Consider the following 27,730-nt stretch of genomic DNA (forward strand, 5'->3'; position numbering starts at 1 on the left):
ATCAATATCAAATAAACATTTTTAGGCTACTTTGACACTGGCGTTTCTGGGTCCGTTTGTGAGATCCGTTTCAGGGCTCTCACAAGTGGCCCAAAACGGATCAGTTCAGCCCAAATGCATTCTGAATGGATAAGGATCCGTTCAGAATGCATCAATTTGGCTGCGTTTTGGTCTCCGTTGCGTTTTTAAGACGGTCACTAAAACGCAGCTTGCAGCATTTTGGTGACCGTCTGACTATTTGGAGCCAAACGGATCCGCCCTGACTTAGAAATGTAAGTCAATTGGGACGGACGGATCAGTTTTTCACTGACACAATATGGTGCAATTGAAAACGTATCCGCCCCCCATTAACTTTCAATGTAAGTCCAGACGGATCCGTTTTGACTTAGACTTTTTTTTTTAATGAATAATTCAAACAGATCCGTTATTAACGGACACAAGCGTTTGCATTATTCGTGCGGATCAATATAGTCAAATATACAAGACTGATCCACACAAAACGCGAGTGTGAAACCCTGTGTCCGCTAACAATCAATATCAAATAAACAATTTAGATCTAGTCAGTTAATGTGATCCTCCGTGGCTTGTACTACTGCGCCACTGGCCGTGCCCTGATAGAAACTTAGCAGGTGACAAACGGATGGTAATCTACCTGCAGGATTAGATTGCAGATGGTTTGTTTATAGTCTGTTACCATGGAGACACATGAATATGCATAGGAGCTGTAAACACAAAATAATAGGTGATTGTTTTTTAAAAAAAATTTTTTATTAAAACTATTTGCACTTTTGCTTCATCTTGTATGCATTGAAAAAAAAAATATTTAAATTTGACTCTCTCAGTGTTCAGCAGCCTATTGTCTACAGCTAAACATGTTTTGGCAGTTCCTGCATGTGTGCACCCGTTGCGATGTATCTGATTTGGCAGTTATATATTGTTTTATATCTTCCACAGCTCCGAATAACTCTGTGGTCACTTAGTGCAAAATCTGTGTCCTACATCAAGTATCCGAAAGCATGTCAGAAGGGTAAGCCAGCTTTAAGAGCGCTCATTTAGGTCTCGACTTTACTTCTACATCATCTGCTTACATGGGTTTTTCAGGTTTATGAGAATAAGGCCTCTTGCACACGACCGTATGTGTTTTGTGGTCCGCAAACAACGCATCCACCAAAAATACAGATGACGTCCGTGTGCATTTTGCGGAATGGAACAGCTCGCCCCTAATAGAACAGTCCTACCCTTGTCCATAATGTGGGACAGTAATAGGACGTGTTCTATTCCTTTGCGGAACGGACATATGGAAACTGAATGCACATGGAGTAACTTCTCTTTTTTTTGGGGACTCATTGAAATGAATGGTTCCGCATACAGTCCACCAAAAAAAAAAAAAAAACAGACACGGAAAGAAAATACGTTTGTGTGCATGAGCCCTTAATTGTAGTTTAAAAAAAAAAAAGTAACAACAAAACTTTTTTTGGGTGGGGATTTATCGATCTCTAGCGCTGCCAGGGGATGCGACTAAGGGCTCTTTCACACTTGCGTTGTCCGGATCCGTTGTGTACTCCATTTGCTGGAATTGCACGCCGGATCCGGAAAAACGCAAGTGAACTGAAAGCATTTGAAGACGGATCCGTCTTCAAAATGCGTTCAGTGTTACTATGGCAGCCAGGACGCTATTAATGTCCTGGTTGCCATAGTAGTAGTGGGGAGCGGGGGAGCAGTATACTTACAGTCCGTGCGGCTCCCGGGGCGCTCCAGAATGACGTCAGAGCGCCCCATGTGCATGGATGACGTGTCCATGGGATCACGTCATCCATGCGCGTGGGGCGCCCTGACCAGGGGCGTAACTAGAAGTGACTGGGCCCCACAGCAAATATTTGTAAGGCCCCCCCCCAGCGCGCTTCGCACCTTCCTCCTCCTGTGTAAACCCCACTCCTTTGGCACAGTGTAGCGGTATACTGTATATTGTGGGGCACAGTGTAGCGGTATACTGTATATTGTGTGGCACAGTGGATGCTATATGTGTATAACAAACATATTTCACATGAAAACTTACAGTTACTTGGCTTGGCCCTTGGGGATCTTGGACGCCACTTCAACACTTGGCCAGGGGCTCGGCGGAGCTGATGTTGTGTTTTATCCTAATGAGAAAGATTTCATAATAAGGATTTGGAGAAGGGGCAGAGGGATAGCAGAGCAGGGAGAGGCTGGTGCTGCTACTAGGGGGTCATACCAAGGGGGAGTAATAGAGCCCACCATAATGCCCCCCCCAGTAGTAATAATTCTCCTTATAATGTGACAGTGCAAAAATACCCCCTTGTAATGCCCCCAGTTGAGCTAATGTCCCCATAGTGCCCCCACGATGTCCCAGTATAAAATACCCCTATATAGTGCCCCCAGTAAATGCCTCCATAGTGCTCCTCTCCCCCTTCCTGCTAGTGCCCCCCATAATGTACCAGTATAAAATGCCCCATATATAGTGCCCCAGTAGATGCCCCTCAGTGTTCGGCCTCTGATAGGCTGCCGGCCTAGTGTCCCCCATAATGCCCCCCCATCATGTGCCAGTATCAAGTGCCTCCCCCCCCCCCCCCCACATGTCCCAGTATCATAGTGCCACCTCCCCCCCCCCACAAAAAAAGTGCCAGTATCAAGTGCCTCTCCCCCCCCCCCCCATGTGCCAGTATAAAGTGCCTCTCCCCCCCCCCCCCCATGTGCCAGTATCAGTGCCACCCCCCCTCCCCCCCAGGTGCCAGTATCAGGTGCCAACCCCCCCTCCCCCCCAGGTGCCAGTATCAGGTGCCAACCCCTCTCCCCCCCCCCCCCATGTGCCAGTATCAGATGCCTCTCCCCCCCCCCCCCATGTGCCAGTATCAGATGCCTCTCCCCCCCCCCCCCCATGTGCCAGTATCAGGTGCCAACCCCCCCTGACCCCCCAGGTGCCAGCATCAGGTGCATCCCCCCCATGTGCCAGTATCAGGTGCCAACCCCCCCCCCCCCCCAGGTGCCAGTATCAGGTGCCAACCCCTCTCCCCCCCCATGTGCCACTATCCGGTGCCTCTCTCCCCACCAGGTGCCAGTATCAGGTGCCAGTATCAGGTGCCTCTTCCCCCCCCCCCCCCATGTGCCAGTATCAGGTGCCAACCCCCCAGGTGCCAGTATCAGGTGCCAACCCCCCTTCCCCCACCAGGTGCCAGTATCAGGTGCCAACCCCTCTCCCCCATGTGCCAGTATCAGGTGCCTCTCTCCCCCCCCCCCCCCAGGTGCCAGTATCAGGTGCCTCTCCCCCCCCCCCATGTGCCAGTATCAGGTGCCAACCCCCCCTCCCCCCCCAGGTGCCAGTATCAGGTGCCAACCCCTCTCCCCCCCATGTGCCAGTATCAGGTGCCTCTCTTCCCCCCCCCCCCATGTGGCAGTATCAGATGCCAACCCCTCCCCCCCAGGTGCCAGTATCAGGTGCCAACCCCTCTCTCCCCCCCCCCCCCAGGTGCCAGTATCAGGTGCCAGTATCAGGTGCCTCTCTCCCCCCCCCCCCATGTGCCAGTATCAGGTGCCAACCCCCCCTGACCCCCCAGGTGCCAGTATCAGGTGCCTCCCCCCATGTGCCAGCATCAGGTGCATCCCCCCCATGTGCCAGTATCAGGTGCCAACCCCCCCTTCCCCCACCAGGTGCCAGTATCAGGTGCCAACCCCTCTCCCCCATGTGCCAGTATCAGGTGCCTCTCTCCCCCCCCCCCCCCAGGTGCCAGTATCAGGTGCCTCTCCCCCCCCCCCCCCCATGTGCCAGTATCAGGTGCCAACCCCCCCTCCCCCCCAGGTGCCAGTATCAGGTGCCAACCCCTCTCCCCCCCATGTGCCAGTATCAGGTGCCTCTCTTCCCCCCCCCATGTGGCAGTATCAGATGCCAACCCCCCCCCCCCCCCCCAGGTGCCAGTATCAGGTGCCTCTCCCCCCCCCCCCCCCATGTGCCAACCCCTCTCTCCCCCCCCCCCCCAATGTGCCAGTATCAGGTGTCTCTCTTCCCCCCCCATGTGCCAGTATCAGATGCCAACCCCCCCCCCCCCAGGTGCCAGTATCAGGTGCCTCTCCCCCCCCCCCCCATGTGCCAACCCCTCTCTCCCCCCCCCCCAATGTGCCAGTATCAGATGCCTCTCTCCCCCCCCCCCCAATGTGCCAGTATCAGATGCCTCTCCCCCCCCCCCCATGTGCCAGTATCAGGTGCCAACCCCCCCTGACCCCCCAGGTGCCAGTATCAGGTGCCTCCCCCCATGTGCCAGCATCAGGTGCATCCCCCCCATGTGCCAGTATCAGGTGCCAACCCCCCCTCCCCCCCCATGTGCCAGTATCAGATGCCCCCCCCCCCCCCCCCCATGTGCCAGTATCAGGTGCCAACCCCCCCTGACCCCCCAGGTGCCAGTATCAGGTGCCTCCCCCCATGTGCCAGCATCAGGTGCATCCCCCCCATGTGCCAGTATCAGGTGCCAACCCCCCCTCTCCCCCCCAGGTGCCAGTATCAGGTGCCAACCCCTCTCCCCCCCCATGTGGCACTATCCGGTGCCTCTCTCCCCACCAGGTGCCAGTATCAGGTGCCTCCCCCCATGTGCCAGTATCAGGTGCCTCCCCCCCCCCCCCAGGTGCCAGTATCAGGTGCCAACCCCCCCTTCCCCCACCAGGTGCCAGTATCAGGTGCCAACCCCTCTCCCCCCCCCCCCAGGTGCCAGTATCAGGTGCCTCTCTTCCCCCCCCCCCCATGTGCCAGTATCAGATGCCAACCCCCCCCCCCCCCCAGGTGCCAGTATCAGGTGCCAACCCCTCTCCCCCCCCCCCCCAGGTGCCAGTATCAGGTCCCTCTCTCCCCCCCCCCCAATGTGCCAGTATCAGGTGCCAACCCCCCCTCCCCCCCAGGTGCCAGTATCAGGTGTCTCCCCCCATGTGCCCCCCGCTCCCCCCATGGCAGTAACAGTCGGGTATTAAAAAAAAATATATAAACACTTCTACTTACCTCCATGTCAGCGATGCGATGCAGCCTCTTCCTGTGTCCCGCCCTGTATGTCCATATATGGAGTCAGTGCTTATATTTCAGAAAAGGTTTCTGCTGGGATTCGAACCCACGACCTTCTGTATCAGAGGCAAAGCATCTAACCACTAGACCATAGGAGACACCTTGCTACTGACTGAAAAATTTTTAGACTTCTACTGTTATAGCTGGCTAAGTGTACATCTATACACATGACAGCTGCTCATATATAGAGATATAGCAGAGCTGAGTGTGCTGGGATTGCTTTTATATAGAGATATAGCAGTGCTGGGTGTGTTGGGGCAGCTGTCATGTGTATAGATGTACACTTAGCCAGCTATAACAGTAAAAGTCTCATTTTTTTTCAGTCAGTTGTAATGCAGCCTTTATGGTTGTAAGGGTTAATGCTTTGCCTCTGATACACTTAGACTTTGGAGGTTGTGGGTTCGAATCCCAGACACATCAGAAGACTTTAGGAGACAAGAAAGATTAGAGCACATTAGCGAGGGGGCCTGGTCAGCTGCTGTGAAGGGGGCCTGAACAGTTAAGACATCGATAGAACTTGAAAATAAACTGTCACACACGCTGCTGACGCCGGGCCCCCTTGGCAGCTGCTTCCCCGGTAGTTACGCCACTGGCCCTGACGTCACTCTGGAGCGCCCGGGGAGCCGCACGAGCGGTAAGTATACTGCTCCCCCACTCCCCACTACACTTTACCATGGCTGCCAGGACTTGCGAGAAACTTGCATGTGACGTTAAAAAACTTGCAAACACAGTTTACGACTTTTTCTGGCACTTTTCTGCCGCAGGGACATGATAAATCTCCAACTCTGTATCACCTTCTCGGCATTTTCAGGATCTTTCTTGCTGTCAGTGAATGGGAACATGCTTGTTTACATTCAGATTCTGAAACCACGTCATGATCTTGATGAACGGGCACAACCGCAGGACGTACTGCAATAGAGAGGTTGTCGCCTGTGTCGTTGGCCCCGAAAAGTTTTCAGAATCTGAAACTATTTCCAGCAAGCAGAACTTTTGAAAATGGCAAAGAATTAAAGGGGGTTCCTTTTGAAAGGTGTTTATATAGGGAAAGAAGGGGTCAGGAGGGGTTAAAAAGAAATGATTACTTACTGATCCACTGCTCCCTCTGTTCTCCACTTCTTGGCGCTGGGCTCGACATGCAGTAAATTGGATGAGTGGACAGTCTGAGCCATCAGGGCATCGAGGCTTCCTAGAAAACCAAGGCCCCTTCATTGGGGCACAGCAACATGCCCATGACTGTGACTGCGCCTGGTACTGTGGCTCAGCCCTTTTACTGTACGTCCAACCAGGATGGAGATGCTACAGATTCTGCGGGCTGCAAATCAGCTGCATAATACGTATAATATTGTAGAAAATCTCATCCGTGTAAATTGACCTGTCATGCGAATTTTAATCTTGCAGCATGTCTGTTTATTCTGTGGCTTTCCACCGCAGATTTCACCCTTTGCAATGGACAGGGTAAAACCTGTGGCAAATCCACAGCATAAATTGGTAAGAAATCTGCACTGAACTCATGAAGATTTTGCAGCAGATTTTTTCCACCACAAATTGTATCCTGTGTGGACGTACCCTTAAATAGTTGTATGCACTTTTAAACCGATCCCCTATCTGAACAGTCTGATCGGTGAGGGTCCTTCTGGGATCCCCACGATCACGAGAACAGGGGTCCAGTGTCTTCCAATATGAATGCAGAAGAGGTCAGGCATGTCCACGGCTGCTCCATTCATCTCTGAGTGCTGTGCTGTATGTCCAGCAGTCCTATACAGATGAATGGATCAGCAGGTGCATGCTGTGCTGTATGTCCAGCAGTCCTATACAGACGAATGGATCAGCAGGTGCATGCTGTGCTGTATGTCCAGCAGTCCTATACAGACGAATGGATCAGCAGGTGCATGCTGTGCTGTATGTCCAGCAGTCCTATACAGACGAATGGATCAGCAGGTTCATGCTGTGCTGTATGTCCAGCAGTGCTATACAGATGAATGGATCAGCAGGTGCATGCTGTGTTGTATGTCCAGCAGTCCTATACAGACGAATGGATCAGCAGGTGCATGCTGTGCTGTATGTCCAGCAGTCCTATACAGACGAATGGATCAGCAGGTGCATGCTGTGCTGTATGTCCAGCAGTCCTATACAGACGAATGGATCAGCAAGGTGCATGCTGTGCTGTATGTCCAGCAGTCCTATACAGACAAATGGATCAGTAGGTTCATGCTGTGCTGTATGTCCAGCAGTCCTATACAGACGAATGGATCAGCAAGGTGCATGCTGTGCTGTATGTCCAGCAGTCCTATACAGACAAATGGATCAGTAGGTGCATGCTGTGCTGTATGTCCAGCAGTCTTATACAGACGAATGGATCAGCAAGGTGCATGCTGTGCTGTATGTCCAGCAGTCCTATACAGACGAATGGATCAGCAGGTGCATGCTGTGCTGTATGTCCAGCAGTCCTATACAGACGAATGGATCAGCAAGGTGCATGCTGTGCTGTATGTCCAGCAGTCCTATACAGACGAATGGATCAGCAGGTGCATGCTGTGCTGTATGTCCAGCAGTCCTATACAGACGAATGGATCAGCAAGGTGCATGCTGTGCTGTATGTCCAGCAGTCCTATACAGACGAATGGATCAGCAAGGTGCATGCTGTGCTGTATGTCCAGCAGTCCTATACAGACGAATGGATCAGCAGGTGCATGCTGTGCTGTATGTCCAGCAGTCCTATACAGACGAATGGATCAGCAGGTGCATGCTGTGCTGTATGTCCAGCAGTCCTATACAGACGAATGGATCAGCAGGTGCATGCTGTGCTGTATGTCCAGCAGTCCTATACAGACGAATGGATCAGCAGGTTCATGCTGTGCTGTATGTCCAGCAGTGCTATACAGATGAATGGATCAGCAGGTGCATGCTGTGTTGTATGTCCAGCAGTCCTATACAGACGAATGGATCAGCAGGTGCATGCTGTGCTGTATGTCCAGCAGTCCTATACAGACGAATGGATCAGCAGGTGCATGCTGTGCTGTATGTCCAGCAGTCCTATACAGACGAATGGATCAGCAAGGTGCATGCTGTGCTGTATGTCCAGCAGTCCTATACAGACAAATGGATCAGTAGGTTCATGCTGTGCTGTATGTCCAGCAGTCCTATACAGACGAATGGATCAGCAAGGTGCATGCTGTGCTGTATGTCCAGCAGTCCTATACAGACGAATGGATCAGCAAGGTGCATGCTGTGCTGTATGTCCAGCAGTCTTATACAGACGAATGGATCAGCAAGGTGCATGCTGTGCTGTATGTCCAGCAGTCCTATACAGACGAATGGATCAGCAGGTGCATGCTGTGCTGTATGTCCAGCAGTCCTATACAGACGAATGGATCAGCAAGGTGCATGCTGTGCTGTATGTCCAGCAGTCCTATACAGACGAATGGATCAGCAGGTGCATGCTGTGCTGTATGTCCAGCAGTCCTATACAGACGAATGGATCAGCAAGGTGCATGCTGTGCTGTATGTCCAGCAGTCCTATACAGACGAATGGATCAGCAAGGTGCATGCTGTGCTGTATGTCCAGCAGTCCTATACAGACGAATGGATCAGCAGGTGCATGCTGTGCTGTATGTCCAGCAGTCCTATACAGACAAATGGATCAGTAGGTGCATGCTGTGCTGTATGTCCAGCAGTCCTATACAGACAAATGGATCAGCAAGGTGCATGCTGTGCTGTATGTCCAGCAGTCCTATACAGACGAATGGATCAGCAGGTGCATGCTGTGCTGTATGTCCAGCAGTCCTATACAGACGAATGGATCAGCAAGGTGCATGCTGTGCTGTATGTCCAGCAGTCCTATACAGACGAATGGATCAGCAAGGTGCATGCTGTGCTGTATGTCCAGCAGTCCTATACAGACGAATGGATCAGCAGGTGCATGCTGTGCTGTATGTCCAGCAGTCCTATACAGACGAATGGATCAGCAACGTGCATGCTCAACTTTGTTTGCATTCCTTCTGGGAGACCCATGACCCCTGTTCTTGTGATTGGATGGGGCTCCAGTGGTAGGGTCTGGTTGTCAGTGTCCAATCTGCTATCCTTTGGATGGTGGATACTTTTTTTTAAATTTTTGTTATTTAGCACAATCCCTTTTAAGTGACTTGGACTGAACGTGGTTAAATGTCAGTACCAGGCATAACCAGCCTCATGTAGACATTACTGCGCCGATTACCAAGGGAAGGAGCAGTAAGTCCCCATCGTTCTGCTGATGCCACAGTACCAGGAGTTTTGGGACGATGCCCAAGATAAGTAAATGTGAGATCCTCATTGGGCTCCAGGGTTAACTCCGCACTGCCCATCATGACCAGTACATATCATGGCGCATTTACTGACAACTTTGCATATTTTGTATGTTCCAACTTTGACCATATTGACGGCACATAATAAAGAGCACATTGGTAACCACGATCTGTTCCCACAGGGATAGCCTTCACCGGCGATGGGCGGCACATGGCTCTGGCAGAAAGACGGGACTGCAAAGATTATATTAGCATATTTGTGTGCAATGACTGGCGCCTTCTAAGGGTGAGAAATGCCTGCGTCCACATGCTGCGCACCCGTCTGTTCATTTAATACCTACGTATCTTTGGTACTTAGTTTGTAGAATTTACTATGCTGCTTTCAGGGGACTTTCCTGGATTCTTCCCTGGCAGTCGGCAAGGTGTCTAAACATAGCAGCATAATTTCCATCCGCCCGCACACATTCATCGTACGGGGCCATTATGAAGAGTCACTGCATGGATGCGGGGTGAGGCAGCTGCGGTCATACGGCCGGTCACTGCTGCATTGTAAAGGGACGGCTCCAAGCCTATGTCGTATAGACCCGTTAAAGTGACGGCTCAGATCGTCCATTGATTGGGCTCGTTCAAGGCACATCTGTTGCTGGGTGCCATTCAATACAGCTGCCATACTGAATGCCACCCAGCATTACCAGACACTGTTTATACAGCGATATCTCACGCTTGGCAGAAGAGGAATTAAAGGGGTTGTTTCACTTCAGTAAATGGCATTTATCATGTAGAGAAAGTTAATACAAGGCACTTACTAATGTATTGTGATTGTCCATATTGCATCCTTTACTGGCTTGATTCATTTTTCCATCACATTATACACTATTTTCCATGGTTACGACCACCCTGTAATCCAGCAGCCTGTGGTCGTGCTTGCATACTATAGGAAAAAACACCAGCCCACGTGAGCTCCCACGGTCCCGGCCACCAAAGCGGCTGGTGCTTTTTCCTATAGTGTGCAAGCATGACCACCACTCCTGGATTACAGGGTGGTCGTAACCATGGAAACGAGCAGTGTATTATGTGATGGAAAAATGAATCAAGCCGGCAAAGGAGGCAATATGGATAATAACAATACATTAGTGCCTTGTATTAACTTTGTCTGCATAATAAGTGCCATTTGCTGAAGTGAGACAACCTTTGTAAGGATTCAAGTAGGATTTTTTATTTTCATTCACCCCCCCTTCCCCCCCCATAATTTTCTTACATTTTCCAAGGGAACAGGGGTCATGGGAAGAGCACTCTATATGATCAAACCATTCTCTGGCTGCGAGGGATTATGTGACCAGCTCCACAGACATGAAGCTGCTCACATAAAATCCCAGCTTCCCCCCTATATTTACAGTACCCCAGTCTCTAATGCACCCACTGGATGCCCAATTATTTCCTGTTATTAGGCTTTATTTAAAATAACCTATCATAAATCAAATGCTTTTTTTATCTGTTTTCTGTGGATTGACCACAGCGACACCTGCAGGCCATTAAGTGCATCCCCAAAAAGGGGGTAACCCAGTTCCTTTTATATAGCCGTTATCAAAGCAGAAGCCTAGTCATTGTAATGATTGTGATATTCAGCTCATTTCTGTAAAAAGATAGAGCGGCGGTGGGAAGTGGGAGGAACTGTCAACCGTGTCGGCAGGAGGCAGGGTTACACCGCTCCTTGCCTGCTCCGCCCCCAGAAGTTTATGGAGGATACGGCGATATGTCATAGACACACACAATATTGAAATGCTAACATTCTGCTCTGCTGCTGTGCCCTGCTCCCCTGGTTTCTTCACATACTTACGACATGGTAAAGGGCTTGTCTGGGGTTTTAGAACTTTAGTCTTATAGCAGATAATATGTTAAAATAATAATAATAAAAAATAAAAATAAATTCTCACCCGTTAAACCCCCTGTTTAGGTTGCTGCAGTGATAACGTGCCCTAAATGCTTGTGACCCAAGTGGTGAGGCTAGCCTGTATGGCAGGAGACCACTGAGGCTATTGATTGGCTGCAGAGGTCGTGTGAGTGTATGGGGATGGGCAGCAAAGTCAACAAAGACTTTGGGGGTGGCTGGAGCGGCATGGAATTTAATAGGGAAATATAAATATATATATAAAAATATATATATATATATATATATATATATATATATATATATATATAATTTTTTTATTTTTTTTGTATATATCTTATTCCCTACTTTTAGAGAAACCTTTCACATTTCCAGACAACCCCATTAACCTGCCCCAGTGTGGTGTGATAAGGAGTCAGATTGTAAAGGTACAAGGACCGGTGGAAGCGAATATGTTGATCTCTATAAACAGCGAAGAAATAAAAAGATTTAATAAGCGGTGGCGCAGTGGTGTGTGTCATCATAACATCGGCTTTTCTGAGGTCTGCGGCCCATGTTCCCGTATCTTCCAGTAGCTCCACGTTCCTCTTACTGGCTGCGAGGACTGCTGAGGACACAGTGGGCACATCTCCTCTTCCAGCTGTCACAACATGTAGTTAGGACGTTGTGATTGCTCTCCCGACACTTCAGGGTTTCGTTTCACACAGAAATGAACGATGTCCTGCTTTGACAGACGCTGACAATCGGATATTTGTTTTATTATGGAGGACTGCTACTACTTGTGTATGCGTTTTTGCATTTGTTGCCTCCTTATAGGAAAACACTTTTAATTTGCTCCTCTATTAATTACACTGCAGCTGCCAGTTTTAGCAGTAACTAACATAATAGCAGTTATAATTTCACACCCATCGATATAAATATTCTTATAGGGAGCAGTATTATAGTAGTAATATATTCCTGTACATAGGAGGCAGCATTATAGTAGCTGTATTCTTGTACATAGGGGGCAGTATTATAGTAGGTATGTTCTTGTACATAGGAGGCAGTATTATAGTAGTTATATTCTTGTACATAGGTGGCAGTATTATAGTAGTTATATTCTTGTACATAGGGGGCAGTATTATAGTAGTTGTATTCTTGTGCATAGGGGGCAATATTATAGTAGTTGTATTCTTGTGCATAGGGGGCAATATTATAGTAGTTGTATTCTTGTGCATAGGGGCAATATTATAGTAGTTGTATTCTTGTACATAGGGGGCAGTATTATATTAGTTATATTCTTGTACATAGGGGGCAGTATTATAGTAGTTGTATTCTTGTACATAGGGGGCAGTATTATAGCAGTTGTATTCTTGTACATAGGGGGCAGTATTATAGTAGTTGTATTCTTGTACATAGGGGGCAGTATTATAGTAGTTGTATTCTTGTACATAGGGGGCAGTATTATAGCAGTTGTATTCTTGTACATAGGGGGCAGTATTATAGTAGGTGTATTCTTGTACGTGGGAGGCAGTATTATAGTAGGTAGGAGGCAGTATTATAGTAGGTGTATTCTTTGTCAATTCTCTTTATTGTACAGCAAAGTAGAAAAACATACAAAAGCCTTGACATCCAATATAAGATAGGTACAAAATTATACATTGAATGTTAAACATACTTATGTATGGATTACAGAAAATGATTTACCACATGCAATTCAAGTAAATGTACAGTCAGCACATAATGGGGTGGTGTATAACATACAGCTAGTGTATGTCGTTCTGGGGGGGGGACTTGTGATGTAAATTACATTGAATTTCTTTGGCATCTGACCTGTTAAGGTGGGATAAGGCCTATTAAGTCTGAAGCAGCGTATGATTCTTGGTTTGGGATGTTGCGCAGGTTTGTGTATTACTCACACCCTTCAGTGCAGTTCTCATCTTTTCTCTAACAAATTGACAATTAACAATGAACAATAGTTAGGAAAGAAGAAAAAAGGGTGTGGGGGGGGTGTCCTTAGAACTGGACTATCACGATCGATAAGCTGGTTAAGGCTACATTCACACGTCAGTATTTTTCTATATCCCGATTTTCGGTCCGTTTTTTTGCGGGTTCCGTTGTTCCTGAAAATGTTTCCATATGTCATCCGTTTTTTGCGGATCCGCAAAAAACGGAAACATGTATAAATTTCAATAAGCAAATAAAGTTGTTTGGATTTCTTTAAAAAAAATATAAAATAAATAAAAATAAAATTTAAATGTAATTTCCAGGAACGGAATCCGCATAAAACGGATGACATACGTAATGACATCCGAATGTCTTCCGTTTTTTGCGGATCCATTGACTTTGTATTGTACCAGGATCCGAATTTTGCGGAAAAGAATAGGACATGTTTTATATTTAAACGGACATGCGGAACGTAACAACGGAAACTGACAGCACACATTGTGCTGTCCGATTTTTTTTTTTCCAGGACTCATTGAAAATGAATGGGTCCAGATCTGTTCCGCAAAAAACGGAACAGATCAGGAAAGAAAAAACGGACGTGTGAATGGACCCTAAGTGTAGCCCTGAGAAGTTCCCAGAGATGTAATGTTAGTGTGTCTTGTCACTATCAGCTATGTCAGTCTCTTCAAGGGGACGATCCTAGTGCAATCCGTCTGGTGGGACCTTATTGAGGTAGTTAGGTAGTAGTCGAGTGTCTGTAGGCGATCCATGGGGCCCATAATTTCCTATGTTTTTCGTGTGCCCTAAGTTCCCAACCAGCCAATTCTTCCATGCGATGTACATAATCGAGTTTGGCTAACCATTGAGATATAGTAGGGGGTTCCTTGCTCAGCCACTTCTGAGGGATGAGCAAGCGGGCGGTCTGCAACAAATGTGTTGCTAGATTGTTCTTTGATGGCGACATTTCTTTTGTGGGAAGCCATAAGAGAACCATCTTTGGGGACAGTGTCAGGTTAATGTTCAGTATTCTGTTAATGGTCAGTGAGACATCCTCCCAGTACGGTCTTATTTTAGGGCATGTCCAGAAAATGTGGAGTAATGTGCCTCTCTCCCCCTCACATCTCCAACACCTGTCATTCTCACTCAGTCCGCTGAGGAATAGTTGTTTACGTGTAAGATACCATTGCGTGAGCACTTTATGAGTGTTCCTGTATTTTCACACAGCGGGAGAAGCCATGTCAATGTGCATGCATACGGAGGATATCCGTCTCTGAGAAGGTGACATTCATATCAGTTGCCCAGGTTCTGATGTACTGTGGAGTTGTGCGGGTTTGTGGTGAATTCAAAGCCAGGTAAATAGTAGATATTAGCCGACGTTGGGGTGTGGGGGGAGTCATCATCTTTTCAAACCAAGTCGGGGCTGAGGCAAGTGTGTTTTGAGAAACTAATATCTTCCCCGCTGCTCTTAGTGATATTAAATCTAAGAAGTTAAATGTGTCCCAGGCCAAGCTGAGAGGGTGTTGTTCTGGTAAGACACCTTAAACTTTTTCCATGAAGTCAGCTGTTGAAAAGATTCTCAATCTGTTCCAAATCTGGGAGACCTGTGTTCCCTGGGGTCTGATTGAGTTCGGGATGAGATCTGCTGTCATTTCTCTTGAAGGATTCTGTAGAAGCCCATTCTCCTTATTAAGCTGCTTGATGACTAGGCTGGTGCCTTTTAATAAGACATGTGAGTGGAGTGATGAGTTCGTTAGACCCCATAAAGCTGCTTTTTGCAGCTGAGTGAGCTGCAGGAGTTCAAGTTCTGTGCCGAATGTGTGATGGCAAGGAGAATGAAGTTGTAGCCATCTCCTCAGGTGTATGGCTTTGTAATACTTTTGCACGTCTGGCAATGCTATGCCTCCGTGACCACGCCCCAGGGTCAGCCCTTGGTGAGATACCCTAGCCTTCCCCCCCCCCCCCCCCCCCCCCTTCCCCCAATAAGTATGTTGTGAAGAGTCTACGCAATTTCGTGAAGTAGGAGTTGGGTAGGGATATTGGTAGCATCTGAAAGACCTACATAATCTTAGGGAGCACAAATGCTTTCAAGATATTTTTCCTGCCCATCCATGTAGTAGAGGGAAGGCGTAGAGACTGAAGTTGTTGTTGGACTTCAGCTAACAGAGGAATATAATTAAGTTGAAATAGTTTTTCTGGGAAGGCAGGGATTTTAACTCCCAAGTATGAGACATGGGAGGACTGCCATTGAAATGGAGTGGTTGTTTTAAGCACAGCAATGGAACTTGGGGGAGCTGTGACATTTAAGGCCTCTGACTTAGAGTAGTTCATCTTATAATTTGGTACTCTGCCGTACTGCTCAAACAGTGTTAGAAGATGCGGGAAGGCCTTGACCGGGTTAGAGACCATGATCAGTAGGTCATCTGCTTATGCCTTGTTAATATATTCAATGGCATCATTGTCTGCTCTCACTCCACGTATGTTCGCATGGTCCCTGATAGCTTGAAGGAGGGTTTCCATAACCAAGATGTACAAGGCAGGAGACAGAGGGCAGCCCTGACGCGTCCCATTGCGAACAGGGAAAGATGGGGATAAGGTGCCATTGACCCTGATTCTAGCACTTGGGTCTTTATATAGCGTCATGACTGCCTCCTGGAATCTCACTGGAATACCAAACTTAAGTAATGTCTTTTTCATAAAGTCCCAGTTTACCCGGTCAAAGGCCTTCTCCGCATCCACACTGAGAAAGGTCAGCGGGAGACGATTCCTTCTGGCCCACTGTATTGCTGTCACTATCCTGCAAGAATTGTGGTTTCCCTCCCTCCCTGGAACAAAACCTGACTGGTCTGGGTGAATAATTTTAGGAAGTAAAAGGCTTAGGCGTGTCGCAAGTAGTTTAGCCCAGATCTTGATGTCAACGTTAAGTAGCGATATTGGCCTGTAGCTGCCACAGAGGGTTGGATCTTTCCCTGGTTTGGGAAGAATGGTGATAGTGGCCTCTAATGATTGTTTATGGAAATGCTCGCCAGTGAGTAGTGCATTGCACCAAGCTACAAGATGAGGCGTCAGGGTTTCTGAGAATTTTTTATAGTCGCCTACTGGGAAGCCATCAGGACCTGGGCTTTTGCCCATGGGCATGGAAGCTAATATTTTTTTTATCTCTGTCTCTGTGAATGGCGACAACAGAGTGTCTGTCTCCTTGGGGTGTGATTTGGGGTAAGTTTAAGCTGCTAAGAAACTTGTCCAAACTTGTTTGTAAAATTTTTGAAACTCAGCCGCTATGTCAGCCGTTTTATGTAGTGTCGCCCTGACTAGATTTGATACTTGGGATAAACATGGACTCTTTTCTTTGATTAATGAGAGAGGACATTAGCTTAGAACCTTTTATCTCCATGGGAGTAGTGTCTAAATTGGACATATTGGTACGCTTTTGCGTTTTGGATATTTAAATGATCTTTTAGTTGGGATCTCAATTGGGCTAGTTCTGCCTGAACCTTTGCCGCTTTAGAGTGCTTATGAACTGCCTCCCTATCTGCGATTCGAACTAGGAGATCATGGAGGACCTGTTGTTTTTCTTTTTTGACCCCACTTCCCAAGGCTATCAGCTCACCCCGCAGGACTATTTTGTGCGTTTCCCAGAGGGTCGTGAGAGGCATTCCTGGTGTAGAATTCTCTGAGAAGAAATGCTTCAATTTCTGGTCTAAGGTCATGGTATCTGATTGTCTATCAAGCAATGTCTCATTCAAGCGCCATTGCCTAAATGGGGCCGGTAAGGTAGAAAATCGTAGAACACCAGAAACTGGGGCGTGGTCTGAGACGGTTATGGGGCTTATGTCAGCAGTATCTATCATGTCAACAGCATTGCTAGAAAGGAAGATGTAGTCTAGTCTTTTGTGTGTATTATGTGGGGCTGAGAAGAAGGTAAAGTCGTGTCTGTCTGGATGTACCAATCTCGAGACGTCAAGCAAGTGCATGTCTGAAAGGTACCTATTGATACAGCCTAGTGCAGACTGAGGCGTCGACAAGGGGATTCAGCGTGACATTGAGATCTCCTCCTATCAGTCTGATTCCCTCTGCAAACAACTCTAGTTTATGGAGGGTATTCTTAACCCACAGTTTTTGGCCTCTATTGGGGCTGTATAAGCTAGCAAGGGTGATCTTTTGGGTTCCTATGAGGCCTTTCACAAATATGAAGCGGCCCTCAGGGTCCGTCTGCTCAGAGGTCAAGGTAAAAGGCACCTTTTTGGAGAATGCTATGCCCACCCCCTTTTTGCTTTCTTAAAGGCACTAAAAAACCAATGCTGAAAATACGGGTTTTGGATCTTAGGAATATTCGCCTCTCTGAAATGTAGTTCCTGAAAAAAGCATACATCAGTGTTAGCTTTCTTCAGCAGACGGATGACCTGAGAGCGCTTCTGCGGGGTGTTAAAACCCCTCACATTAAACGTGGTACATTTAATTGTGGACGACATAGATTATGTGAAATAGACTTGGAAGCAATAGGGCACCAGCAAACCTCATCGACCGTAAATAAGGAACAAACAAGTGATATTACAACCATGACATTTGTCAACATGACAATTAATACAAGACAATGACACCCATGCCAGCAACGCCGCAGCAGGTCAATTAGATGCGGCAAAGCAGGCATGAGAGGCCATCTAGGAAGGCACAGGTCTGCGCTAGAGTAATCCTGGTATGTAGGTGGGGGTCAGAATGAAACCACAGTATCAAGATGGTGATCCATTAGCGCCACCTGCGGTACTGGCGCAATATTGGTTATGTGCTATATCTGGTCTAACTAGTAAGGAGAGAGAACTATAACTTGGCAGAATATCTGCCTAGCTAGCTAAGAAAAAGAATGGGGACTATATGAACAAAATTGTGGACAATAATACTTGCGAACTCTGCGTGTAACAGGAAAAGCCGGGTGAGTCTCTGGCCAGTGTTATCTGGCAAAGATGTCGTCTAGGACAGTGGTCCCCAACCTTTTTTGCACCAAGGACCGGTTTCATGCAAGACAATTTTCCCAGGGACCGGTTGGGGGTGGGGGGGCGGAGTTCTGGGGCGGGGCTTATGGGGTGGGCGGGACCGACTGATTCACGCGCATTCACGCGCTATATAATGACTATATAAACTGACTATGGTCTCTGCTGCACTGGTCTCTGCTGCACTGTACCGTATTTTTCGCCCTATAAGATGCACCTAGGTTTTAGAGGAGAACAATAAGAAAAAAATATTTTTCATTACACCTCAGGTCAGACCCCCAATGTTAATCAGACCTCAGATTAGACCCCCAATGGCTCAGATCAACCACCAAACCTTTAGCCATCTATCAGCCCCCAATGTCAGCCATACACCCCCCCCCAATGTCAGCCATAAACCCCCCCCAATGTCAGCCATAAGCCCCCCATTAGCCCCTCATGTCAGCCATAAGCCCCCCATTAGCCCCTCATGTCAGCCATAAGCCCCCCATTAGCCCCTCATGTCAGCCATAAGCCCCCCATTAGCCCCTCATGTCAGCCATAAGCCCCCCATGTCAGCCATAAGCCCCCCATTAGCCCCTCATGTCAGCCATAAGCCCCCATTAGCCCCTCATGTCAGCCATAAGCCCCCATTAGCCCCTCATGTCAGCCATAAGCCCCCATTAGCCCTTCATGTCAGCCATAAGCCCCCATTAGCCCTTCATGTCAGCCATAAGCCCCCATTAGCCCTTCATGTCAGCCATAAGCCCCCATTAGCCCTTCATGTCAGCCATAAGCCCCCATTAGCCCTTCATGTCAGCCATAAGCCCCCATTAGCCCTTCATGTCAGCCATAAGCCCCCATTAGCCCTTCATGTCAGCCATAAGCCCCCATTAGCCCTTCATGTCAGCCATAAGCCCCCATTAGCCCTTCATGTCAGCCATAAGCCCCCATTAGCCCTTCATGTCAGCCATAAGCCCCCATTAGCCCTTCATGTCAGCCATAAGCCCCCATTAGCCCTTCATGTCAGCCATAAGCCCCCCATTAGCCCCTCATGTCAGCCATAATCCCCCATTAGCCCTTCATGTCAGCCATTAGCCCCTCATGTCAGCCATAAGCCCCCATTAGCCCCTCATGTCAGCCATAAGCCCCCATTAGCCCTTCATGTCAGCCATAAGCCCCCATTAGCCCCTCATGTCAGCCATAAGCCCCCATTAGCCCCTCATGTCAGCCATAAGCCCCCATTAGCCCCTCATGTCAGCCATAAGCCCCCATTAGCCCTTCATGTCAGCCATAAGCCCCCCATTAGCCCTTCATGTCAGCCATAAGCCCCCATTAGCCCCTCATGTCAGCCATAAGCCCCCATTAGCCCTTCATGTCAGCCATAAGCCCCCCATTAGCCCTTCATGTCAGCCATAAGCCCCCCATTAGCCCTTCATGTCACCCATAAGCCCCCATTAGCCCTTCATGTCAGCCATAAGCCCCCATTAGCCCTTCATGTCAGCCATAAGCCCCCCATTAGCCCCTCATGTCAGCCATAATCCCCCATTAGCCCTTCATGTCAGCCATAAGCCCCCCATTAGCCCCTCATGTCAGCCATAATCCCCCATTAGCCCCTCATGTCAGCCATAATCCCCCATTAGCCCTTCATGTCAGCCATTAGCCCCTCATGTCAGCCATAAGCCCCCATTAGCCCTTCATGTCAGCCATAAGCCCCCATTAGCCCCTCATGTCAGCCATAAGCCCCCATTAGCCCCTCATGTCAGCCATAAGCCCCCATTAGCCCCTCATGTCAGCCATAAGCCCCCATTAGCCCCTCATGTCAGCCATAAGCCCCCATTAGCCCTTCATGTCAGCCATAAGCCCCCCATTAGCCCTTCATGTCAGCCATAAGCCCCCATTAGCCCCTCATGTCAGCCATAAGCCCCCCATTAGCCCTTCATGTCAGCCATAAGCCCCCATTAGCCCCTCATGTCAGCCATAAGCCCCCCATTAGCCCTTCATGTCAGCCATAAGCCCCCCATTAGCCCTTCATGTCAGCCATAAGCCCCCCATTAGCCCTTCATGTCAACCATAAGCCCCCATTAGCCCCTCATGTCAGCCATAAGCCCCCATTAGCCCCTCATGTCAGCCATAAGCCCCCATTAGCCCTTCATGTCAGCCATAAGCCCCTATTAGCTCCTCCATGTCAGCCATAAGCCCCCATAACCCCCCCATGTCAGCCAGCCCATAAGCCCCCCCATGTCAGCCAGCCCATAAGCCCCCCATGTCAGCCAGCCCATAAGCCCCCCATGTCAGCCAGCCCATAAGCCCCCCATGTCAGCCAGCCCATAAGCCCCCCATGTCAGCCAGCCCATAAGCCCCCCATGTCAGCCAGCCCATAAGCCCCCCATGTCAGCCAGCCCATAAGCCCCCCCATGTCAGCCAGCCCATAAGCCCCCCCGTGTCAGCCAGCCCATAAGCCCCCCCCATGTCAGCCAGCCCATAAGCCCCCCCCATGTCAGCCAGCCCATAAGCCCCCCCCATGTCAGCCAGCCCATAAGCCCCCCCCCATGTCAGCCAGCCCATAAGCCCCCCCCCATGTCAGCCAGCCCATAAGCCCCCCCCATGTCAGCCAGCCCATAAGCCCCCCCATGTCAGCCAGCCCATAAGCCCCCCCATGTCAGCCAGCCCATAAGGCCCCCCATGTCAGCCAGCCCATAAGCCCCCCCCATGTCAGCCAGCCCATAAGCCCCCCCCATGTCAGCCAGCCCATAAGCCCCCCCCATGTCAGCCAGCCCATAAGCCCCCCCATGTCAGCCAGCCCATAAGCCCCCCCATGTCAGCCAGCCCATAAGCCCCCCCATGTCAGCCATCAGTGCAAATCAAATAAAATAATAAACACTTACCTCTCCTGCTCCTGGTCACCATCGCGATCCTCTTCATTCTGCTGTCGGCTGGCTGTGTATAGCGGCGCACAGCGTGAGGTCACAGAGCGACCTCACGCTGTGCACAGCCGATAGCCGAGCCGAGGACCAGGAAGCGGTGAGTACAGATCCTTCACCGCTCCCTGGTCCTTCTGTACTAATGAAGCGCTTCCATAATGGAAGCGCTTCATTAGTACAGAGTTAAAGACTGCCCTGATCGCCGCGGCCCGGCTAACAATCTTCCGCGGCCCGGCGGTTGGGGACCGCTGGTCTAGGACACAGCTATCAAATCGGCTATTGCGCCGGAGCTTCAAGTGTCCCTGGATCTGTGCGAATTCCGCTTCCTCGGCGGTGCTTTAATCCATTTTGAGGCCTCTGGAAGCTGGGATCCAATGTCGGCTGAAGGCAGCCATGACGGTATGTCTAGCAGTTCTGTTTGTAGCAGCTCCCATGCCCGCCTGTAGGTTCGCCGTTAGGCGAATGATGCAGCGTTTTCCTCCTACTGCAAATGTAAGGCCAAAGGGGAACAGCCACTTGTATGGCACCTGGTGATGGCGTAAGGTGATCTGTGAGGGGCCGCAGTGCTCTTCTTTTATTGAGAGTGGAAGTTGCCAGATCTTGGTAAATGGAGATTTTGGCCCCCTCATGCATTATTTCTTTCTTGCTTCTGGCAGCTTGCATCAGGGCAGCGGTGTCTACATATCTCAGGAGACCGCACACCACGTCCCTGGGGTTTTCTTTCTCTTTCGGCTTCGGCCTTAGCGCTCTGTGGATGCGCTCTATATGTATCTCGACCGCTCTGGGAGCCCCCAGGAGTTGTGAGAAAACGGCTCTAGCAGCCTCTGGTAAGCTCTCATGTAGGGTGTTTTCAGGAAGGCCGCGAATACGGAGGTTTTTCCTCCGGTTTCGATTCTCTTGATCCTCAATAAGCGCATAGGCCGTATCGAGAGAGGCCGCTATGGCCATGGTGTTATCACTCGCGGCTCTGATGTAGTCCGTAATGGCCGCCTGGTTGCACTCCAGCGTTTCCACTCTCGCGCCAATATGTTTCACATCGGCTTTAATTTCTTGAAGGTCTTGTATGACCGGGGTGAGCGCTGATAACGCTTGCTGCAGAAATTGTCTGGAGATCGGGGCCATGCTCTGCGGCGTGGGTCCTGCTGCTTGGTCTGCAGTGGCCTCTTCACCCCCCTCCGACTCTCTACCCCATTCTTCTTGTTCCGGCGGCGCCATCATGGGAACGGCCGGCGCGGCCGCTGATGGTTTCTTGTTGAGGAATTTCTCCATATTGGAGACACTGCAACCTGGCTTGCCAGTGTCAGTCTTCTCTTTAGGTAGGCTCCTGCCGATTTTGCCCATTCTTTATGCTTTTAGACCGGTATTTTAGCCAGATTGCAGGATGGTGAGGAGGAGAGCTCTCCTACATGCGTCCGGCTCGGTCTGCAGCCAGGCTCCGCCCCATAGTAGTTATATTCTTGTACATAGGGGCAGTATTAAAGTTATATTCTTGTACATAGGGGCAGTATTATAGTAGTTATATTCTTGTACATAGGGGCAGTATTATAGTAGTTATATTCTTGTAAGTAGGAGGCAGTATTATAGTAGTTGTATTCTTGTACGTAGGAGGCAGTATTATAGTAGTTGTATTCTTGTACATAGGGGCAGTATTATAGTAGTTGTATTCTTGTACGTAGGAGGCAGTATTATAGTAGTTGTATTCTTGTACGTAGGAGGCAGTATTATAGTAGTTGTATTCTTGTACGTAGGAGGCAGTATTATAGTAGTTGTATTCTTGTACGTAGGAGGCAGTATTATAGTAGTTGTATTCTTGTACGTAGGAGGCAGTATTATAGTAGTTGTATTCTTGTACATAGGGGCAGTATTATAGTAGGTATATTCTTGTACATTGGAGGCAGTATTATAGAAATCTATTCTTGTGCACAAGAGGCAGTGTCATAGGGCCATTGACTGGGCGTTTACTGACTACAATGTAGTGTTCTGCATGGCTGTTTTATGATTATAGGTTTTAACTTTGGCTTTGTTTCAATGCAGCATTTTGAGACTGACACCCAGGACTTGACTGGTATCGACTGGGCTCCAAATGGCTGCGTGCTGGCTGTATGGGACACTTGCCTGGAGGTACGGTGACCTTATCATGAATAACTGTCCAATCCCCTAATCTACTGGTCTGTGAATATGTTTAGTGCCATGTCTGTAGAATCTAAGCATATACCATCTAATAATGACTTAATTCTTCTCTGTCAGTACAAAGTATTACTATATTCGTTAGACGGACGCTTGCTGTCAAGTTACTCTGCCTACGAGTGGTCACTGGGGATCAAATCAGTCGCCTGGAGTCCCAGCAGCCAGTTTCTGGTTGTCGGAAGCTATGATGAGAAGGTGTGCACGTGGACATAACAGGCCTGTAGTTTACAAGTGTGTGTGTGTGTATGTGTATATATATAATCAGTAAGTGTCAATTTGTTCATCTTTATTAGGTTCGAATCCTCAACCACGTGACATGGAAACCAATCAAAGAACTGGCGCATCCAGCTACTATCTCCAACCCAAAGACCGTAAGCATCCTAATGCCGAGGGCGACACAGCATCTTCCCTGGCACTTATGGGAAATGGGAAGATCTTCATTACAGCAATCTGTGCTCTGGAAACATAAGAGATGTCAGATTAGTGACGCGCATATGTTTACATAGGAACATCTTGGGCTATAATAGTTCTCTACAACCTATGGCCATCCAGCAAGTTAGAAACTAATACTCTCAGCAATCCTTGGTCAACCTGTGGCATGCTGGGGCTTGTAGTTTCAGAAAAGCTAGAAAGACACCTATAGCTGTCTTCCATGTGACCGTTCTGCGGATGTGGTAGAATATTCAAGGCATATGTGATGCATGCAACTTAGGCTACTTTCACACTTGCGTTCGGGGTTCCGCTTGTGAGTTCCGTTTGAAGGCTCTCACAAGCGGCCCCGAACTGATCCGTACAGCCCCAATGCATTCTGAGTGAATGCGTATCCGCTCAGAATGCATCAGTATGGCTCAGTTTTGCCTCCGTTCCGCTCAGCAGGCGGCCTGGCCGTGCGGAGGCAAACGGATCCGTCCAGACTTACAATGTAAGTCAATGGGGACGGATCCGTTTGAAGTTGACACAATATGGCTCAATTTCAAACGGATCCGTCCCCCATTGACTTTCAATGCAAAGTCAGGACGGATCCGTCTGACTAACTTTTAGACTTAGATTTTTTTTCTGAAATATAACGGATACAATCGTTTGCATTATAGGAGAGGATCCGTCTGTGCAGACACCAGACGGATCCGCTCCGAATGCAAGTGTGAAAGTAGCCTAAGTTGGGAGTTAAAGGGATATTCATCAATATTTAATGATTTACATTAACCTAAAATGTTGCAAATTTTTGGTTACTTTTTTTTTTCTTGACCGTACACGTTGTTTCCTCTATTCACATCCATAGCAGCTTTCAAACTTCTGCTGGTTGCCCTTCTCCACCCAAGTGTCCAACATATGACCTTAGCCCTGAGGCTAGGGCTGCACACATGACACTGAGATGGCACTGTTGTGCTGCTAAAATCTCAGTGACCTGAAATTCTGCAGGTGTGGATTTCAATAGGGAACAGATTTCTCAATGTAGCTTTATGCATCAGTGGAGAAGAAAACAAGACTGTCACTCCAAATCAGTAAAGGCAAATTTACAGATAGCAATATGTATATTTAACTAATACTTTATCATTTTTCATTTTTCTTTTAGGTAGTTTACCAAGAAGTGGATAAATGCCAAAGTATTGAACCAAGTCAGCTCACCTTCCCTCCTCCACGAGGGACCCCCAATAGTTTGTTTACTGTTCACAGTAAATGTAAGTGGTGTCCAGGTTGTGCAGTCTCCCCCAACCCCCCTATTCTCCTCTTATCTCCATTTTACAGTTTACATATACATTTAAAAAAGTTGAATCACTTTGCAGTTATATTACATTATCTTTTACTGATCCTACGTTACATCCTGTAGTATACTCCAGAGCTGCACTCACTATTCTGCTGGCGGACTCAGTGTACATACATTACTTTACTTATCCTGTAATGATCCTGTGTTACATCCTGTATTATACTGCATACAGTAGCTGCACTCAATATTCTGCTGGTTGTTATTGGAAATTACTGTGTACATAGCTTATCTTATATTGATCCCGAGTTACATCCTGTATGATACTTCAGAGCTGCATTCAAATGTCCTACTCGCCGCTAATTGTACAACTTTGCCCTGGTGATTTGCATTCTGGGAATTGTCATCTTTACAACAGACAATGTACATTCATCTAGTAACTTAAGATATCTCCACTGCCACAAATTGCTGCAAATTTTTTTGCTCCATAGGATGCACTTTTTTCACCCCAAAAGTGGGGAAAATGACAATGCATCTTATGGAGCGAATACTAAGACTACTTTCACACTCTCGTTTTGGCTTTCCGTTTGTGAGATCCGTTCAGGGCTCTCACACGCGGTCCAAAACGGATCAGTTTGCATTCTAATGCATTCTGAATGGAAACTGATCCGCTCAGAATGCATCAGTTTGCCTCCGTTCAGTCTCCATTCTGCTTTGGAGACTGACACCAAAACGCTGCCTGGAGCGTTTTGGTGTCCGTCTGATGAAACTGAGCCAATCGGATCCGTCCTGGCACACTAGACTCGCCGCTCCCTGGCCTTCTATCAGGCACTACGCTGCACATGTTCTGCCCACAATGTCGGGGCGTAGTGCATGTAGGCGCACACTATGATATGATGCTGTGCGACGTGAAGTCACAGTGCAGCACAGGCCGGAAGAAGACCAGGGAGCGGTGAGTGTACGAGAGGCTGCCTGATCTGTACTGTGGCAGCGCTGTCCAGAGCAGGAGAGGTAAGTTAATATATTGTTTTATGTCTGATCTAACTTCTGTTGGATCTAGGTGGTCTGATCTGAGGTCTGAAGGATCTTGGGGGGTCTGATCTGAGGTCTCATGGAGCTTGGGGGTGTGATTTTTGGTGTCTGATCTGAGGTCTGCTAAGGAATAGTGGTTTGAGCCGAAGTGTGATGAAATATATATTTTTTTCTTATTTTCCCCTATATCCTAGATGTGTCTTATGGGATAATGCATCTTATGGAGCGAAAAATATGGTATTTTACTTCTCTCATTGGATATACAATGAAAAATGAGGCAACTTCGCAATAACTGTCAATTTAATATTCTCTGTCCTTTTTATAACTGGAGTCATTTGATCCTGCAGTCCTGTTCTATTGGCTAAGGAACTCGAGGAAAGTCTGAGACTGCAAAGATTTGTTTGCTGCCATCATGGAGATTTATATTCTGCGCAGTAGCGATAGAAACAAAACGATTTGAAGTGTTTATTTAACTTAACGAGAGCAAACAATACTTTTATTAAAAAAAAAAAAAAAAGTGGTTGGCCTTGAAATACATTTATCACCTATCATTCATCTGGCTTTCTGTCAGTCTCATCAGTGTTAAATGGAGCAGTAGTGTGCTTATGTGACCACCGCTTAATTCAAACAGGAGACACATGATCCGTGTTCTCATGAACACTTGGGGTCTCAGTGGTTGTGCCGCCCACTGATCATGTGTTTATCACCTTTCCTTTGGATAGGTAGGAGATAATAATTTTTTGTTTTTTCGTGGGCCATCCCCCTTTCAACTTATCCTTGTAGTATAGAAACTCAACTAAGCTGTTAGGGGTGTGTCAGGTGTCAAGCCTATCAAGGGTTTCCGATAACAACCAGCAGAATAGTGGGTGCAGCTCTGCAGTATAATACAGCATGTAACACAGGATAAGTAATGTAATGTATGTACACATTGACTCCACCAGCAGAATAGTGAGTGCAGCTCTGCAGTATAATACAGCATGTAACACAGGATCATTAGAGGATAAGTAATGTATGTACACAGTGACTCCACCAGCAGAATAGTGAGTGCAGCTGTGGAGTATAATACACAAGTGACTCGGGTTCAGTACAGGATAAGTAATATAATGTATGTTACAATTTGCCCAACAAGAGGACACTGCTTATGAAACCTAGCAAATGGCACAAAATAGCAACAAAGAGGCTCGTTTCTTAAGATCGGCGTTTTAGATGCTGGTCTTAATAAAGCCCCATAGGTGGCCTCTACATAACTTCAGCACATCCAGCACCAGTCTAAATGTAAGACTGTTTCCTTGCTGTCTTACATTTAGACAATTTTCTATGCCTGAAAGAGGTATAGAAAATGATGAATGAGATGGGCCGGCAAGACTGTCCCCTTCCCCGACCGTGCCACGCCCGCAATTTTAGACCTGGCGTGATCGGGGAGAAGTCACAGATAGCAGCACAACTAACCATTGTGCTGCCATCTGCGCCTGAAATACGCTTAATATGGGCATATTTCAGTTTAACAAATGTCCCCAAAGACTATATTAGTAAGTGCCATGTAGTCATCCTGCCTACACATTGGTCATCAGTAACCAGAATATGTCCATCCTCTTTACGTTAGGGAAGTGAGGACAGAAGCCTGACAACAGTTACCTCCTGCGGAATATGTCATTAAGTGTATGGTGGAGAAAATTGGGTGCTGGACTGCTGTCATCGATATTTTAGCAGACTGTTCAATATAAAGAGGCAGGAATATTTCTCTGACAGCTGAGTAATATCATTGTCATTG

General features: G+C 48.0%; 1 protein-coding gene across 1 annotated transcript in view; it reads left to right on the plus strand.

Moving 5' to 3' along the window:
• WRAP73 (WD repeat containing, antisense to TP73) overlaps positions 1 to 27,730 on the plus strand; it is a 77,247-nt gene that overhangs the window by 42,489 nt on the left and 7,028 nt on the right. Inside the window, exons 3-8 of the mRNA XM_040429975.1 lie at positions 955 to 1,027; positions 9,522 to 9,625; positions 23,073 to 23,159; positions 23,286 to 23,420; positions 23,519 to 23,596; positions 24,799 to 24,904. Coding sequence (XP_040285909.1) covers positions 955 to 1,027; positions 9,522 to 9,625; positions 23,073 to 23,159; positions 23,286 to 23,420; positions 23,519 to 23,596; positions 24,799 to 24,904 — 583 coding nt within the window. The remainder of the gene's footprint in view (positions 1 to 954; positions 1,028 to 9,521; positions 9,626 to 23,072; positions 23,160 to 23,285; positions 23,421 to 23,518; positions 23,597 to 24,798; positions 24,905 to 27,730) is intronic.

This window comes from Bufo bufo, chromosome 1 (assembly GCF_905171765.1).
Source record: "Bufo bufo chromosome 1, aBufBuf1.1, whole genome shotgun sequence".
Classification (NCBI taxonomy): Eukaryota; Metazoa; Chordata; class Amphibia; order Anura; family Bufonidae; genus Bufo; species Bufo bufo.